General features: G+C 43.9%; 1 protein-coding gene across 1 annotated transcript; it reads left to right on the top strand.

The window, feature by feature from the left end:
- The first annotated feature begins 262 nt into the window (after positions 1-262).
- On the top strand, positions 263-16,342 carry synpo2la (synaptopodin 2-like a). The gene is made up of 4 exons (XM_079280590.1): positions 263-655; positions 3,749-3,900; positions 9,837-10,549; positions 12,057-16,342. The coding sequence occupies exons 1-4, from the start codon at positions 554-556 to the stop codon at positions 14,642-14,644; spliced, it is 3,555 nt and encodes a 1,184-aa protein (XP_079136716.1). The 5' UTR covers positions 263-553; the 3' UTR covers positions 14,645-16,342.
- The last annotated feature ends 1,461 nt before the right edge of the window (positions 16,343-17,803 follow it).

Here is a 17,803-nt window from a genome sequence, read left to right as displayed (position 1 = left end):
ATGACCTCAACGCTGTAAAGCCCGATATGAAACAGTGCCATTTGGACGTCCTGAATGTTAACTTTCCCCTGGTCTGCAGATGAGCAGGCAAAGCAGCAGAGGTGGTGGTGGTGTCCTATTTTTGGAGGGGCTATCAGCAACCCAATGGCATAGGTCTGAGTGACAGGACAAGTGTTGCGTTGGACCCTCCCCTCGCTCGTTTAAGGCAGGCATTCCTCAGTGTAAGCAGACACAGACCCCCCACCCCTCCCATCATATTCCTCTCTCCCTCTTCCTTGGCGGTGATGGTTGGCCCCCTCTGGGTATGGGTGGGCGCACAGACGTGTGTGTGTGCATGTGTGTGTGTTCAGGTGTGAGCATTGGCATTGGAGCTGGATTCAGAGAGAAGTCGGCGTACGGACAGTGTGGCGGACAAAGAGCACGTCAGAGCTCTGTGAGGGGGCCCTGACCGCTGACCATGGGGCCAACGCACTGAGGGCCCCCCAAACGAAACAGAAAGAAACAAAGAGGAGCAGAAAATTACCAAGAAAAAGAAGACAGAGAGAGCAGAACAATGGTTGTAGAGGAAGCGATGATTACGCTGTCCGATGGAGCGCCGTGGGGCTTTCGTCTCCAGGGAGGCGTGGAACATCAGAAACCGCTGCAGGTGGCGAAGGTAAGGCAGGTCACTCAGCAGGCCGGACAAAAGAAGTCATTTCACGGTTTTCTGAGTGGAAAGAAGTTGGTTTGGGGCCTGAATATGAGTCATCATCTTGTTAGAGAGTGCTTTTCATGCAGAGGCGCACCAATGATTGATTGGGTGAACTTAAAACTTAAAGTTCAGCTGGGAATATAGAGTAACCATGTCACACATATCTTATGAATGCTGCTTCTCCTCTTTCACTGCATGAATCTTAAAGTTTAAAATCGGAACTGTTCTATATTGGTTACCTGTTGGTTTTTTTGACAAATAACTTTGGCTTTGTGCTACTTACTGGCGCTGTTCTTCTGCAATGCTTTCAGCAGGGAAAGGTTCACATAATAGCAGAGATTTCTGGTACAATAAGGTCATCGTTTTGTAAACTTTTTGTTTGTTTATTGTGAGGAGCTTATGGATACAACACACCATTCACCCACAACCATAAGTGGTTTCATAAGTTTGTTCAATTCAACAAGCATGTTTCCACTGCACAATCATTTCAGTAAGATACTTAATTACTCCAGTCATGCTTGGTCATGTTTGAACATGTTTACCTGAGATTTATCCTGAAACACTGTTGTAACTCACAGTAGGTGACATCTGAAACAAAACACCAAAATGACGCCGCTTTGTGATACTTACGGACTACTTTTATATCTGCTTGTATAAGGAAGTCCACTGAAATAAAATATCGTGTGAACTATTTAACTTTATAACTCTCCGCTCATTTTACTGCCCGAAAGCAAATTCTTCACGGACAAGAATTTGTGGCTTCACATTTGGGACCAGTGAAGTCATCCAGATTTAAATCCCGGTCTCCATTTGAGAGAACAAAGATTTACATGTACGCCAAAGGAGAATATATTCTGGATAAAATGATGAATTAGTCTTCAAGCAGTAAAATATTGCACCTCTCAGAGATAAAGCTAACAATGGAAGGAACAAAAAAGAAGAAAAAAAACTTCATGTTGATCCTTTTGCCGTTTGTCAGTTCCATGTCATCACCATCTGTGACATGAGTTGTAAAAATCATCAATGTCGTTTCTCCTCGCTCTATCAACCTTGTCCTTCCCGTTTAAAAAGGCTCGGGCCTCCCATGAGAGTTCAGGTTTTAGTACACCTGCAAACACATTATACACACATACATGTACACACATGACACAAACACACATATCCATACATACTTTCAATAACTGTTGACTGAGCAGAACTACTTTTACAGGTGGCTATTTTTGGTTGAGAAGCAGCAGGTCACGGGATCAGCCAAGGTGTGTGTTTCAGCTCAGAGCAAAAAAATTAACCTCATACACTATTTTTATAAATGCACTACTCAGTATCGTGCTGCTTGGGGATGAACGTAGACCTTCTTTTTGGAGGTACATGTGCAAATTAAAAACCCTGATTGCTAAACCTCTGTTGTGTTCCATATTGCTCCTGTTCAGGCGCCACATGAGCTGTGATTAAATGACCTGGAGAGAGAAAACTAGCCTAGCTAACTAGCTTTGGTCGACCTCTTTTTCATTTATTACATCCTGTTCATCATTTTTTTTCATACTTCTCCAAAATTCAGCCTGACAATTTTAATATCTTTGAAAGTTTTGTACAGATTTTCTAAAGAAATTGCCGGTTTGTCCACATAACATTGGGTTTGTAATTATTGTCCCCTCGGCTCGTCAATTGGTTTGAAGGAGCTTGTTCGACAGAAATAATTGTGTAATGTATTGTGTACCATTATGTATGTCTAAAACCTGTCTTACCTATCATCTACCACATAAAGATATGAGTCATCCATTGTGTTTTCCATTATGTACCTTTCTATCGTTGTTGGCTTATGCAGAATGTGCTAGTATGAACACAGAGCCAGAGGAGACTAGATCACCTTTATGGCGGTAGACGACAGCTGGTTCTGTCTGACCGTCCAAAACAGAATGCTCCTTCACCCCTGAGAGCAGGAAGTTGTAATCTCGTCAGGTCTCATACAACACCGTCCCTAACAGGTGGAGCAGTTTGGGGCTTCACTGAAAGAGCCAGCGTGTCAGTGCTGGGTCTGTGCCTGTGGGTCTGCATGCGCGTGTTTGTATGTTTATTTATATGACTTTATGTGTATTTTTGTATCAGTACATGTGGTGTGTGTGTGTGTGTGTGTGTGTGCAAGCATGTACGAGGATTATAACTGTTATGACCTGAAACCACAAGGTGTCTGACGGAATGAATAGCTGACATCCTGTACCACAAGCAGGCACAGGCCACTTTGAAAGGCTTAGCTAAACGCGGATGTGGGATTTCATGACAGGCCAACCAGAATAACTGGAAAAAAAACGTATTGGGTCAACCAAAGCAACTTTTCCTAAATCCAACTATAATGTTTATTTATTACATGGCAGTGCCCTCAGTGCATTGAATGCGATCAACACTGCAGTCAGTGTCTTTCAAATTTTTTAAACATCTGCTTTGAATTTATTATGGGACATGTTGACATGGCCTGCATAGACCTGAGGCAATTTAGGGTGGGCACAACGCCACGGTCCTGACAGACCTCGTGCACAAATAGCAAAGCACCAAATGAAGATGGCTACTGGCTGACATTTCGCTGTTAAAGTGTGTATGAGTGCTCCACTCGAGCTGCAATATGTGGCATATGTCCGCAGCAAGATCAAGCTGTCAGGACAAAAGCTGCTCACTGCCAGTCACTATCACGAACCAAGACAAGACCGCAGCATCGCTCTGTCTGGCTTTTATATTCCATACAAGTCATATCTGATATGATATAATCCTGTAACAATCGAATATGAATACTGTATAAACAGTAAAGAGAAATGTACATATGTCCTTAAAACATGCCTTGAGTTGTGCCCTTGTGACACATTATTAGACACTTGTATGTCTCCTTCAAAGACGACTTGAAAGTTGTCTTTGAAGTGCCCCCAAAGACTTTAAAATAGTTTTGCTTCATAACAAAAAAATTATTATGTACCTCATCAAAAAGTTCATCAAAAATTTGTAAAGATTTGACGTTTTTGTGAGTGTTTGCAATTTTGCCCTCCTTTGCCGGTGCTGCTGCTGGTGCAGGTGCGTAAACGCAGCAAGGCATGCAGGGCTGGGCTTCAGGAGGCTGATGAACTGCTGTCCATCAACGAACAGCCATGTGGAACGCTGTCCCATGCTCAGGCCATGGACCTCATCGACACCTCTCCTGGGATATTACACATCCGGGTCAGAAGGTCAGAGGAGCTAAAGTATTGTACTCTTACTCGTCTTAATCATCATCAAGCTTTTGTAATGGATCAAGCACAAGGTCACAAGTCTTGAACTATTTACAATGTGCACTGTATCAAACACATATACTACTGCATATCATATTGTTACGTGATATCTGGGGGGTGACCCCTCACGATTTTTTAATCCAATAATAAAAAAAAATTGAAAAATTAATAAATTAATTTTTTTTTTTTATTTAAATTATTAGAATATTAGTATCAGTGTGGTTTGGGCATTTCAAGAATGCCATCAGTAATGTACCGAGCTGGATCAAACACAACTTACCTCAGGGGATGAAGGGGATCATCTGAGGTGTGACCCCTCTCCAGGGCTGACTTCTCAAGAAAATATGAAGAAAAGGGCTTGGTCGAAGAAACTAATTCGTTATTTATTTATTTGCATTTACATCAAAGTATAATCTCTTTGTCCAAAATGCAGAGGAAAATCGTTAACTGAAAAATATAAGAAAAAATCACCTAAGTATTCAAAAACCCCTTCAGAGCAGTTTACAGACAAAGGATCTGTAAAAAGCTGACTCAGCCTGCAGACGGGCTGGCTGTGTAGCTTACGGAGGAAAAAGTTAATGATTCACCCAGCGCAGGACTGGACCGAGTGAGCCTTCTCTCCTGACTAGACTTCAAAAAACCTTCTAAGTTTTCTTAAAAACCTCCGACAGTCAAAGTCCGGAGATTCTGTAAAAAGTTAAAGTTTTCCTCCGTGCAGGCCGGAGCCCGCACGGGATTAGAGACTCCTTCTCCAAAAGCGTCTTCCAGGTCCTGCTCCAAGAGTGCTTCTGCTGTTTCAAAACTGCCCTTATTTATACTAATACGGGCTTCAGATGTCTGACTTCCAACGGATTCCTACCCTTCACCTCACTTGATTGATGACACAAAAACCCTTACTTCAGCGTAATCTTTGAAAGCCAGGTCTGCCTTCGTGGTCCATATGAGCTCCTCAGCATTTTTCACTTTGTCTGGGAATTTCCCTTCTGTCTTCTCTAGACTAATGACCTATATTCTCATGGATCACACTGCCTCCGGCTTCCCGGACTCCACGGGGGTGCGATGGCTGCCCCCCCCCCCCCTCCTTCTCCCCTAGACTAGGTGGCGTCTTTGTTCTGTGTGTAATTTTGCTGCATCAGCCCTTGGACTTCCCCTGAACTGAGGAGCCCGCCTGAGAGGGTGGGGGTGTGTGTGTGTGTGTGTGTGTGTGTGTGTGTGTATGTGTTCCCTCCGTACCCTTCAGGGCAAACGGAAGGTTTCTTGGCAACAGACGCAGGTCTGTCTAACCGGTTCAAACTTAGTGCGACTTGTCATATCTCCTGATAACCAGGGCTAAACTGTTTAGAGGCATCGCGATTTCGCATAATCTCCCCCGTGTTCAACACCCTCTCTTGCGAATCGTGACTTGTCTCTACCTCCGTTCTTGTATCACACAAAAGACAATGTCAATGTCTATCGCAGTGAACGGAAGATCAACCATTTTCTATGCTATCTGGGCTAATTCGCCACATCTCCTAACACCCTCTCTCGAATGGCACCAGATACACGAAAAATAGAACATCTCATACTCTCACAGTAGAGGTCCATCATAACTTCTGTATCATCAAAAATGCACAAAAGCAGGTATTCCCAGAAAAACAATGGGAATCTGAATCATATTGAAACACAACACATGAAATTATATCATAGAAATAAAGACAGGAAAAAGAAAATGAATCCTATCTGAAAACATAGTTTAAAAGAAGAAAAAGCAACGCTAAAAAGTAAAACACTCCCCATCCCCAAAAACAAAATCCACCTCTCAAAGATATCATAAAAGTACAGGATACAAAACGTTGAACATATCAGAAAACACAAAATACACCCACAACCTCTTTGTTTTTGTATTTTTTCTTTTCCTCTCTCTCCTAGAGCAGAAAAGTCAATGTCCAGAGTCACATGCGAGCCACGCCAGTACCCGTCACTGTTGATAGTTCAGCATCTCCCGTCCAAGACGCCACCTGTCTCAGCCCGCTTTCTCTCCCAGAGGACATACTCCTCTACCCCCTGGTCGTTAGAGTCGATTGAAGGCCCCCGGGCCCACGGAAAGTCCAGTTTCAGTATTTGGATACTGATAAGGACCCAGGTCAGCGTAGGCCGGTTCTCCCCCGATGGGCTGATGGTCCATCAGGTCCGTTGCATCACGTAAGGGCCCGTACACGTTTCGGGGATCGATTTCTTCGTCCACAGAGTGGACAGAGGTCAGGGTCATGTTGACGTGGGAGACAGAGAGGGAGAGACAGCAGTGGGTGATTCTGGCGAGTCCGACAGTGGTACAACCCGCCGGTCCAACTGGACCTGCCCCGAGCTTGGAGATTCGGTGTGGTTAACCTGGAGACCTCAGGGATGAGAGGTTAAACCCAATATATCCAGGGGATGAGGATAAAAGTATTCAACAAAAATAGCAGTAAAGTATCAAAGAAAGAGAAAACCTTAAATGACTACCTGTTTCAACCTGTCCTTTCTAGACTGAGGCGTGCTATCTCGCAGCCGATTAAGTTTTATACAATCGTGAAGGATATTGTTAGCTGCTGTTGCCCTCGCCCTTCTGTATGCCATATGAAAGCACAGATCAGGATCATAGATCGTTGGGCGGGGCCAGTCATCTGGTCCAAGATTCATTTTCACACAATGACCAGGGTAGAAATTGTGTAGAAATCAAAACATAAAAATCTGAAAAGGCTCTCTCCTTCCTTAACTAGAATATTCAACTTAAAAGTCTGAAAAAGTTTTAAAACTAAAAATAAATGCTCAGTCCGTAACAACTGCATAAAACACTCAAACGATGTGTATATAATCCCTACTTAATATAAAGGATAAGATCGTAAAAAATATAAAATAAGAAATGAACAAAATGTCCTCGCAGGAGAAACTGAAAAATCAGAGAAGCTTGTGTAAAATATACGGCTGATAAGAATGGAACTGGTAAAGTAACAAACAAAAAATGATATACTTTTAAAGGATTAAAGACCCTAACTATATTTAGAGAAACGGTGATTTTGGAGTTCCCCTGAATGCCAATAGATGGCTGTCCAGGCTCATTCTAGGCAAAATCCTGTCCCCTGAGCAGCTGATGATCCAGCCGGTTTGTGGAATGTCAAGTGTGAGGTCACAGAAGTCAACGTGAGGCTCATGCCTGCTGGGATACTGGCTTGCCTTTTTCCTTTTTTCCTGGTGTAGCTGTCTTGAAGCCATCAACCATCGTTCACTGTTGACCCGTGACCTCACTTTGTGTTGGATGTGTTCTAAGGTTAGGAAGAGGAACTAGATTTTGTTTAAAAAAACCTATTGACCTTGTCGTGTCCCTCATTTCGTAATCCCTCATGCATATTGGTCCCTATTTGAGAGGCTTGTTCAAGCAGGACCTCAGTGAGTGCATCATTCCCTCTCCACCCTGGAGGAAAGATAAGGGAAGGTTCAGCCATTTTCGGACTAGCGTGGGCCATTTATTCTGCTTGTCGTGGCTTGTCGTGGGCGAGCGGTTTGCTTTTTTTCCTTAGTGAAGTCTCTTTGTCACCATCATTCTAGCTCATTCTGAGCTGCCGTGAAAGCAAGGGAAGGAGGGGCTGCCCCTCCTCCCCTGATCGCTCCCTCTCCTCTGAACAAGGAGGGAGCGTTTTTTACTTTAACCTGAGAGACACACAATCTGATCCCCTATTTTACACCTTTAGTGTTTTAGGGCCTAAGGCCTCTCAGGTATCCAGCCATGCAATAATATAACAGTGATATTATTACGATTTTAACGCGAGAGAGAAAATCTGATCCCCTATGTTACACATTCTCGTGTTTTAGGGCCTAATCTCTCTCGAGTCTCTGCTTTTTTCTTTCTTTGCAGTCAAGACACCCTCCAAACTAGCTGTCACCTGTGACATTGTCATGAGTTCACAAGAGCCCGCCCACGTCAACCAGAGGCAGCGACCAGAGCAGCCACAGCTGATGACGAAGGACCGAGTACTTCCGTTAGATTTTCGCTGGAACTTAACCGCTGAACAAAGAGGGGGGAGCTGCCTCCCCTCCTCTGCCTGCTCTCCCTGCTAGGAGCAAAAAGGAGGGGGCCGCCCCTCCTTTCCTGCTCGCTCTCTCTCCTCTGAGCAAAAAGGAGGGGGCCGCCCCTCCTCCCCTGCTCTCTCTTCTAGGAGCAAGGGGGGGGGCTTTTTAAATTTTGCAACAATAAATATTAACTAAAATCAACACTGTAATACTACCCCACCCTAGGCATGCGATAATGTAACAGTGATATTATTACGAACAACAATTGGTAGGGAAGGTTGCATCACTGTTCTTTTATCCTCGGGAGGATCCGTGTACTTTAACCCGAGAGGGAACCGCTGTTCTACCTAGAATACACGTTCTAGTGTTTCTAGGATCTAATCCCTCTCGAGTCCCTGTTCGGGCGCCATGTTACGTGATATCTGGGGGGTGACCCCTCACGATTTTTTAATCCAATAATAAAAAAAAATTGAAAAATTAATAAATTAATTTTTTTTTTTTTTTTTAATTATTAGAATATTAGTATCAGTGTGGTTTGGGCATTTCAAGAATGCCATCAGTAATGTACCGAGCTGGATCAAACACAACTTACCTCAGGGGATGAAGGGGATCATCTGAGGTGTGACCCCTCTCCAGGGCTGACTTCTCAAGAAAATATGAAGAAAAGAGCTTGGTCGAAGAAACTAATTCGTTATTTATTTATTTGCATTTACATCAAAGTATAATCTCTTTGTCCAAAATGCAGAGGAAAATCGTTAACTGAAAAATATAAGAAAAAATCACCTAAGTATTCAAAAACCCCTTCAGAGCAGTTTACAGACAAAGGATCTGTAAAAAGCTGACTCAGCCTGCAGACGGGCTGGCTGTGTAGCTTACGGAGGAAAAAGTTAATGATTCACCCAGCGCAGGACTGGACCGAGTGAGCCTTCTCTCCTGACTAGACTTCAAAAAACCTTCTAAGTTTTCTTAAAAACCTCCGACAGTCAAAGTCCGGAGATTCTGTAAAAAGTTAAAGTTTTCCTCCGTGCAGGCCGGAGCCCGCACGGGATTAGAGACTCCTTCTCCAAAAGCGTCTTCCAGGTCCTGCTCCAAGAGTGCTTCTGCTGTTTCAAAACTGCCCTTATTTATACTAATACGGGCTTCAGATGTCTGACTTCCAACGGATTCCTACCCTTCACCTCACTTGATTGATGACACAAAAACCCTTACTTCAGCGTAATCTTTGAAAGCCAGGTCTGCCTTCGTGGTCCATATGAGCTCCTCAGCATTTTTCACTTTGTCTGGGAATTTCCCTTCTGTCTTCTCTAGACTAATGACCTATATTCTCATGGATCACACTGCCTCCGGCTTCCCGGACTCCACGGGGGTGCGATGGCTGCCCCCCCCCCCCCCTCCTTCTCCCCTAGACTAGGTGGCGTCTTTGTTCTGTGTGTAATTTTGCTGCATCAGCCCTTGGACTTCCCCTGAACTGAGGAGCCCGCCTGAGAGGGTGGGGGTGTGTGTGTGTGTGTGTGTGTGTGTGTGTGTGTATGTGTTCCCTCCGTACCCTTCAGGGCAAACGGAAGGTTTCTTGGCAACAGACGCAGGTCTGTCTAACCGGTTCAAACTTAGTGCGACTTGTCATATCTCCTGATAACCAGGGCTAAACTGTTTAGAGGCATCGCGATTTCGCATAATCTCCCCCGTGTTCAACAATATTTTATAAAATATATAATATGTATTATACGAATATTGTAAAACATTAGAACTGACAGATGTTTTTGTGTGCCAAGATCCTACATGCTGTAAAAATCCAGATTTATTTAATTTGGTTTGAATAAAGCATCCAACGAGTCCATCTATATTTTAAACCCTCCCCTTGTTTGCAGGGTGCCTGCTGGTTTTCAGTCCGTGGTGCTTGTGACCCGCGCCCCATCTCCCCGTATAGACAAAGAATACAGCGCTACTCTGCGTGCCATGTCACCCAACCACCCCCACCACGCACCCATCCGCGAAGTCCACCGTAGCCACTCCTCCACAACCAGTGGATTGACATCTCCACCTGGAAGTGAGGCTTACTACGGCGAAACTGACAGTGATGCGGATGTGGCGGGATTTGAGAGGCAGCGCCGGCAGAAACGCCGCAGCCCCAGCAACTCCACCCCGGGGAAACCAGCAGGCCGAGCCTCGCCTGAGGGTGGAGAGACGTCAGAGATGAGTGGCTATGACAGCGCTCCAGATGCACATGTTTACCCCACTTTGGTGGAAGGACGTGGGGGAGATGGAGAAGGGGGTCGTCCAGGGGTGGCATGCAGGGAGGTGATTTACCAGCCTCCTGGTCCAGGAATGTGGTCCTCCCAGACATCCACTGAGACCTCCTCCATCATCTCCTCAGCAGATGACCAGGGGCCACGGGATGTAGGGCAAGAGGAGGATAGTGGCTTTCTTGAGCCATCCAAAGTCCCACTGGTATCTCCTGAGAGGGCAAAGGAGGCCATGATGCTGGGCTCCCGCAGCCAGCTTGTACCCATGGTGGGTCCTTTGAATAAACCCATCGACGAGGAGCTTTCAACAACCTACGTCGAAAAGGCCAAACAAGCCAGTAAGTACATCTGAGGAAGAACAATGGCAGAGACCTGTGCATACCATATACAGTATATGTATGTCTTTCCACCTTGAACACCATACTGAAAATACCGCCATCAACACTACCTTATTTGCAACATTTCATCCCTTAACCAAACCTCCAAAAGAGTTGAAAACAACCCTATAGACAGTTTAAACTCATAACTGAATCAGCAGACAGAAAACTTAATTTTGTAACGAACCCTTCCCTGTTTGAAAATACATATTCACAATATTTATCCTCATATTCAAATTCAAAGCAGTTCAATACCTTTTCAAGCATATTGATGCCTGAAATTGATACCAACATTTATTATAGTGCCAATTGGAATAGTATTTGAGAATCTGAAATTTAGAAAACCACTGTGTCCCAGTCATTTAAATCGACCACCATAAATAACCAAATGTTCATATGTTTTCTTTTAGGTTAGTAGTCCAGTGTGATTGTGTCAACTTAAGTCTGTTAAACAGAACAAGGTCGCTATGGTTTACTATATTTACCTCCAGTGTTGTGTGTAAAAATCCAAGTGATCCATCTTGGATCTCTGCAAAGCATCTACAGCTGCTTTTAGGTATCAAATTGCAAAGTAGGGATACTCTTATTTTCCCTGACTCGCTCTCGCGCTCTTCTCTCTTTGTTTCTCTTGCTGTCCGATCGCTTGGCTATTTTATCAACTTAATGAAAGATCAAAAGTGTGATTTGTTTATCAACGCTCACTATGACATAGCCTAACAAAACCAAACGGTCATGTCTTACTGTTTTTGGTATTTACAAACTCTGAAGAGAAGTCAACAATTGTGACAATACAGTGACACAACACCAGATACAGAGCACTGACACTGACCAAGAATACCTTCCTACAACTTGTCATCTTGTCCATCATCAACAACAAGCCCAGGAAAAGAACATAACTGGGCTATTTTAAGTCAAGGGGCTGTTTTAATAACTTACCCTTGTAAATACATCTTGCTATCTCTGAGTGCAGGTTTAACATCTCATGTCCTATGTAGGAACCCTGTCCTCGACACATTAAGAACTCCCTTCATGTGGCACTGCATATTACGGTAACAGAATGTTAATCTGCTTAATACCATAACAAGTTAAATGATATGTTGCGGCTACCCTTTGAAGTTCTCCTTCCAGTCACCTATATCATACAACTTTCCACTAGCTTGTAGATATTTCTAGTTAAGTTAGATGTCAGAGGACATACGACTAATAATGTGTGAATGTATCCTTCACCCCAGCTAATGTGAGAAGCTGAAAGCTTGCCTGGAATTTGCAAGGAAGTGCTCCTGTTATGAGATAGATGCCTGTTGAAGGCATGGTGGTCAGCATAGGTTTAGATGCTCATGTCAGAGTCAGTTCTTGGTTTAAAGGTTAAACCTTAAACTTGTTAATTCATTTTTCTGACCTCAATGCAGTACTTATGTTAGGCTATCGTGCTACTGTTCCTAATAGCTATGGCTTTCATACTCTGCAGAACTGAACCGGGGGGATACTGTGCAAGACAAGAATGTAAAAGAGGCCAAAAGCAAGTGTCGAACAATTGCATCCCTACTGACTGATGCTCCCAACCCTCACTCCAAAGGGGTGCTGATGTTCAAGAAGAGGCGGCAGCGCTCCAAGAAGTACACTCTCACTAGTTTTGGTAGTGTGGATGAGGATAGGTGTCAGGACTCCCAAGAGGAGGATGGAGTATTCCCTGGCAGCGAATCAGAGTTTGATGAGGATGGCTTCTCAGCAGCTCCTGATCCAACTTGGGATAGTGATTACTTGGAGATGCTTGAGAAGAGGGCAACTGCAGGCACCGAAGGTCGTGGGGATGGGGCAGAGGATGCTCCAAGCCCAGGGTTGAGTGACACCACAGGCAAGGGCGCCCAGTTGTTTGAGCAGCAGAGAAAGAGGGCTGCTGAGCATGCCAAGAAAGTGGAGGCGGCACAACCTCAGGCTCTTGCACAGTCTCAAGTCCAGAGGCAGGCCCAGATGTACCAGTCGCATCCAGAGATGCAGCCAAACCTCCAGCCTCAGCAGATGATACCACCTGGCGCTATAGCCAAACAGCAAGAGCTGTCTCAGGCTCCAGGTCCGGTTGCAGCCTATGGAATGTCTAATGGGGATCTATCCTACTCTACAGTTAGTAGTAGCACGATGATGTCAACTCCTCCTGTGGCACCCAAACCAACTGCTGCCTCAGTGACTGTTCTGACCAGACCTGCACCACCAGCTGAAACACCATTATCAGAACTACCTTCTAGTAATGTTCTCAACAGAACGGCACGTCCTTTCACTCCAGGCTTCATCAGCATTCGAGCTGCAACGGCGCCTGTAGCGTTCAGACCTTCTGTCGCAAAGACGAGCCAGCGCCCTGCCTCAGCAGCCATTATGCCACCACGATTCTACTCGGCCTCTGAACTAGCCATGAATGCTACATCAGTAACATCGCAGCTAGCCCCTGGTCCTCCGTCAGTGTCCTCCCCACCCTTCTTTGTACCTCAAGGTCACTTGGCCCAGGCACCAGAAGCTCCTGTTGCTTTTTACCCTCCAGCTGTCTCTACTTCTGTACCACAAATGACTGCCGCTCATCAGGCTTCATTTATAGCTATGCCCCCAGTGTATATGGCTCCACAAGCACCAATGGCTCCAGCCCCAGCTTTTGCTGTATCTCAATTTCCTAGTTCACCTGAACTATTTGCCCCAGCGCCTCCACTTCATGCGCCAGTTGCTCAGTCACACCGACCTCAATTTTCCATGGCGCCTGTAGCTCCAGTGCCAGTAGTCTCTCAGCCAGAAGCTGTACCGCCAACCCCTGTTCCTGGTCCAACAGGTCGCACAGGAATCTTAAATGATGCTCGCAGACGAGGTGGCAAACCCAAACCTATGTTCAATGTGCCAGACGTCAAGAAGAACTCCCCGAATCCAGACTTATTGTGTATGGTGCAGAATCTGGATGACAGGTCCACCCGACACAAATATGGCCAACCACCGCCTGAAGCTAACTATGACGATGTAGAGGAGGAGAGGAGTGTTGAGGCGGGCATGGGAAGGGCTCCTCCTCCAGTGGCACCCAAGCCTCGGGTCATCCACGAGACCCCCCAGTTTCTTCAAGCAGGGGGTAAGGGGGCCCAGCTGTTTGCCCGCAGACAGAACCGTATGGGTATGTACGTAGTGGACACCCCACCTGAGACCCCTTACCAGCAGGAAGTAGCCTCACACAGTGCAGCCACAGTGCTAGAATCCTCCCCAAATCCTTCATTTGTTTCTCAGTGGAAATACACCCCAAATGTCCGTGCTCCTCCACCCATTGGGTACAATCCACTCCTGGTCCCTTCTATCCCCACGGGGCCTCAGAGGAATACAGGGAAGTCAGCGAGCAGGGGTAGAGGATGCTCCCAAAAAGAGGGCATCAAAGCTGTTGATGTCATGAGAAGGCAGCCCTATCAGCTCAACTCTGCCATGTTCAACTACAGGGGCAGTGTTGCTAATATATCAGCCATGCCTTCTTACCAGGCCCAGTGGCAGCAGGGTGACTACACAACAATGGTGGGCAGCTCGTTAACCTCACCTAAGCAGATCCCCATCAAAAGAGGCCGTGTCTTCGAGGTCAAGCGATTCTCCACACCCACACCCATGTCAGCTCCGACTTTGGCAACCAAGGTTATTGCGCCCCGCTCTGCAACTACACTTGGAGAACGTTTGACTGATTTTGGAATGATCTCCCCACCTCCTGCTCAGTTCGCTCCAACCTCAGCTCCTCTCTTGAAACCAGCACCAGTCAGTGCCCTGACGCTAGCTTCACCTCCATCTCAACCAGCTGGGCTGCCCGGCATCCCAAAATTCTCTGCCACCCCTATTCAACATCCTATGCCCCCTGCAGTCCCTACACCTTACACTCAAGTATCATACATCAGTGGGCTCCAAGCAGCCAAGCAGTTCCAGAGCGCTCCTGAACTAAGTTTCCTTGCCTCTTTGCCCCCACTCAAGTCCGACCCAGTTCAGGCACCCAAACCACGTTTTGTTGCCACCAAGAGAGGAGTTCAACCCCATGTCTGGAGGCCAGGGGCAATGTAAACACCAGAAAATCAGTCGCCACTCATTCATTCATTCATTTAGTGCTGATTTTGTTAACTGCTTCATTGTTTAAGTCAAAAATGCTAAATATACATTGGTTCTAGTTTTTCAAATGTGACATGATTCTGCTTTTCTCATCTTAGATCATTGTAAATTGAATATCTTTGGGTTTTGGGTGGGGCTTAGGCTTTGAAAAATTGTGTTGGGCAGTCCTCTAATAAATCAATCAATACAAAAGTGACAAATGAATGAACAAGCAGCCCTACATTAATTAATTTAAGCCTCACATTCAGCTGAAGTGATTCTATATAAGGTTGAAATCCAAAAGTCTGTCAAGTTTTTGAACTATATGTCAGAACTTGAATAATGGTAAGACATCATACACATCTATACTTGCTGTTAGAAATACTACTTCTCACATTTATTTAGCTGTCATACCATTTACTCACACTTATATCTGAATTACAATAATATATAGATCATACTGCCACATACTGTAGGCTGTATGGTCCACCGTATGCCTGTCCTGGGGGAGGTTTGTGTAAGGCTTCTGGAGATCTCTTTCTACTAATTTAGCAGAAATACCATCTAAACAGAGCCTGTACTGAAATATTCTTTAAAACTTGAAATGTCTAAAAGATGTTGAAAATGAATAGTTGCGGTTCGGATCATATGATTAAATCCCAGAAGAAATACTGTATGTTGTTATAGGTTGACAGGTGGAGGATCATAAAGCAAAAAATAGCAGGTTAATTTCTTTTATCTATCTTTAAACATTTAATTCTGTTATTCAGTACTTGTCCTGTACTAAATGATGTGAACAAAATGTATTTTTACTCCCTTCTGTTTGTAGAATTGTCAAGAATAAACACTCGATGACCTAGTCTCCTTGTCCAGGGGCGTACATGATGCATGACCAGTTTAATATTGTAAAGTGTTTTTAAACGCCTTCGCTCACCTTGGAACTATATGTGAAGAAAAGGTAAATTCTTAACTTTTATGAAACAAATTACACAGATGAAGGAATGTGTTTTTGGTTTTGTTTAATCGTGATATTTATCCGGGGTGGTGCAAGGGGAAGTTGACTGACTGAGAGGCACCAGAATTTATAAAAAGATTCAAGAAATGAGAGTGGCTGTGGAGGAGGGATGTAGGCAGTATTTATACCAAATGGGGTCATAGCTCGCCATTTGCGGGTTATTAGAATTTATCGTTGAATTGTTCTGAAATTCCACAGCCGGTAGAAGTTAACGAGGGATGCACAGGAAAGTTGGTAAAGCTGAAGCTGATGGAAATAAGCATATAGGTTTCGCTGGTGTCTTTCCATTTACAATGGTTGCTGTTAAAAAGTAAGGATTAACATTGAATGGCTATATACCTTGAGAGGCTATGTATGTTAATGGTAACAAAGAAACAGATTTGTTGTTTTGAGTTTTGGAATTCTTGGGGAGGTATTTTTGTTATTTTTTACAACTTTAAAAATATATTTTCTCTTGAAGTTTTTTCTTGTTTTCATAATATAATGGCAACAAAAAAGTGTGGATATAATGATGTTGAGGTGTACAATATGATAAATACATGTTGAATGTTGTTTGATTTGATGAAAAGTGTGAAAATGTTTATTAATGCTGAGTAGACGTTTATATTTGAGTGGGAGACAAAACATTTTCAGAGGAATAAAATTAGATTTGAAAGCTGTCCAGTTGTCTGACATGTCTGATTTTACACTGCCCCCTGTTGCTGATTGTGTGATCCTGCTCTTTTATTTCAACGGCGATTACATGCATTCAATGATATCACAGATTGAGCAGTGCAATAACTAACTACGTGTTAGTTTTAATACAAATAAAAAGTTTAACCATACACTCAAAGGGTAAAAATGCTTTACAGGACACACACACACACACACACACACACACACACACACACACACACACACACACACACACACACACACACACACACACACACACACACACACACACACACACACACACCACAGCATGGCCTCCATTCAGTTACATCCATCTGCACTTGAATAAATATAGAATAGTCCGTTTTTAGCTGAGAGATATTTGACTTAAAATATATTCCAACTTCCAAGACAGATCATTTCACGAAGCAAGATTGCTGCAGCTCGTCAAGCAGAGTTACTTCAGCGCATTCTAGTCCAGCTCCGTTAAGTGTCTAATGTAGGAAACTCGACAAGATTAAGTGATTAAGAGTAACTTTGCCTCAAATGTTGACTTAATGTGGTAAAAGTCACTCCCCCATCCTTTCACATTTGTGTTTAAAACGTTTGCCACTGAGTGGCGCTGTGGAGTCCTCTGTGACTGAGCGTTCAGTCAGAAGGGCTTTATGCTGCCAACTCCACTCAGTGCCTATATATAGGGCTGCTAATATCCAAAACACAAGACTATTTATGGAGGACATTACAATTTTACAGGTCACTTCTGTAATTAAGGATTGGTTCTTAATTTAACTGCTTAAAAATATTTTTTTTAAACTCAGCTTCTGTAAGATAAGGTTTCTATTTCAAGATGTATTAAAAACACCATGTTCACAGTCTTCATGGTACTAGTGACAGAAATAGAAGTGCAGTGAGATAAGCCAGATCATTTTTCAGATGATCTAATTCCTCACACCTTAATGTCTCCCTCGTTCTGTTTATTGTAATACTTGGTTGGCATTTCATTTGCAACTGAATTTATTGCCCCAGAGGTACGGAAGCCTGTGGAGGAGTTATAGAAACAGGAAGATTAAAACAAAAATGGGAGTAAAAGCAGCTAAAAAAAGAGAAGCACACATAATTAAACCAAAATAAAATCTGAAATTAGAATCAGCCTGAGAAGGCCAATGCACAATAAATGAGTATAAAAAAAGAGATTTGAGGGGAGACACAGCCAATAGGGACTCAAAAAACAAAACCAAAGATGATTTGCTTTAATTATGCCTTCTCTATTTTGGATAGTCGATTAAAGATGGGTTTAAATGTACTGAGTACTGTGGGATTGAGATTGGGATTGAGAGGAGGCTGGACAAGAGCGTGCTTAAAATAAGGTAAATCTGAGCAGAATCTAAGTGAGACATTTATTATCAACAAAACTACTGATGTTGGGCAATTGCTCAGCTGCGTGGCTGAAAAAAGTACCACTTTCA

Source organism: Melanostigma gelatinosum (genome assembly GCF_949748355.1).
Source record: "Melanostigma gelatinosum genome assembly, chromosome: 12".
NCBI classification, from domain to species: domain Eukaryota; kingdom Metazoa; phylum Chordata; class Actinopteri; order Perciformes; family Zoarcidae; genus Melanostigma; species Melanostigma gelatinosum.
Note: the sequence above shows the minus strand (reverse complement) of the source record. Positions and strands in the feature narration are given on the sequence as shown.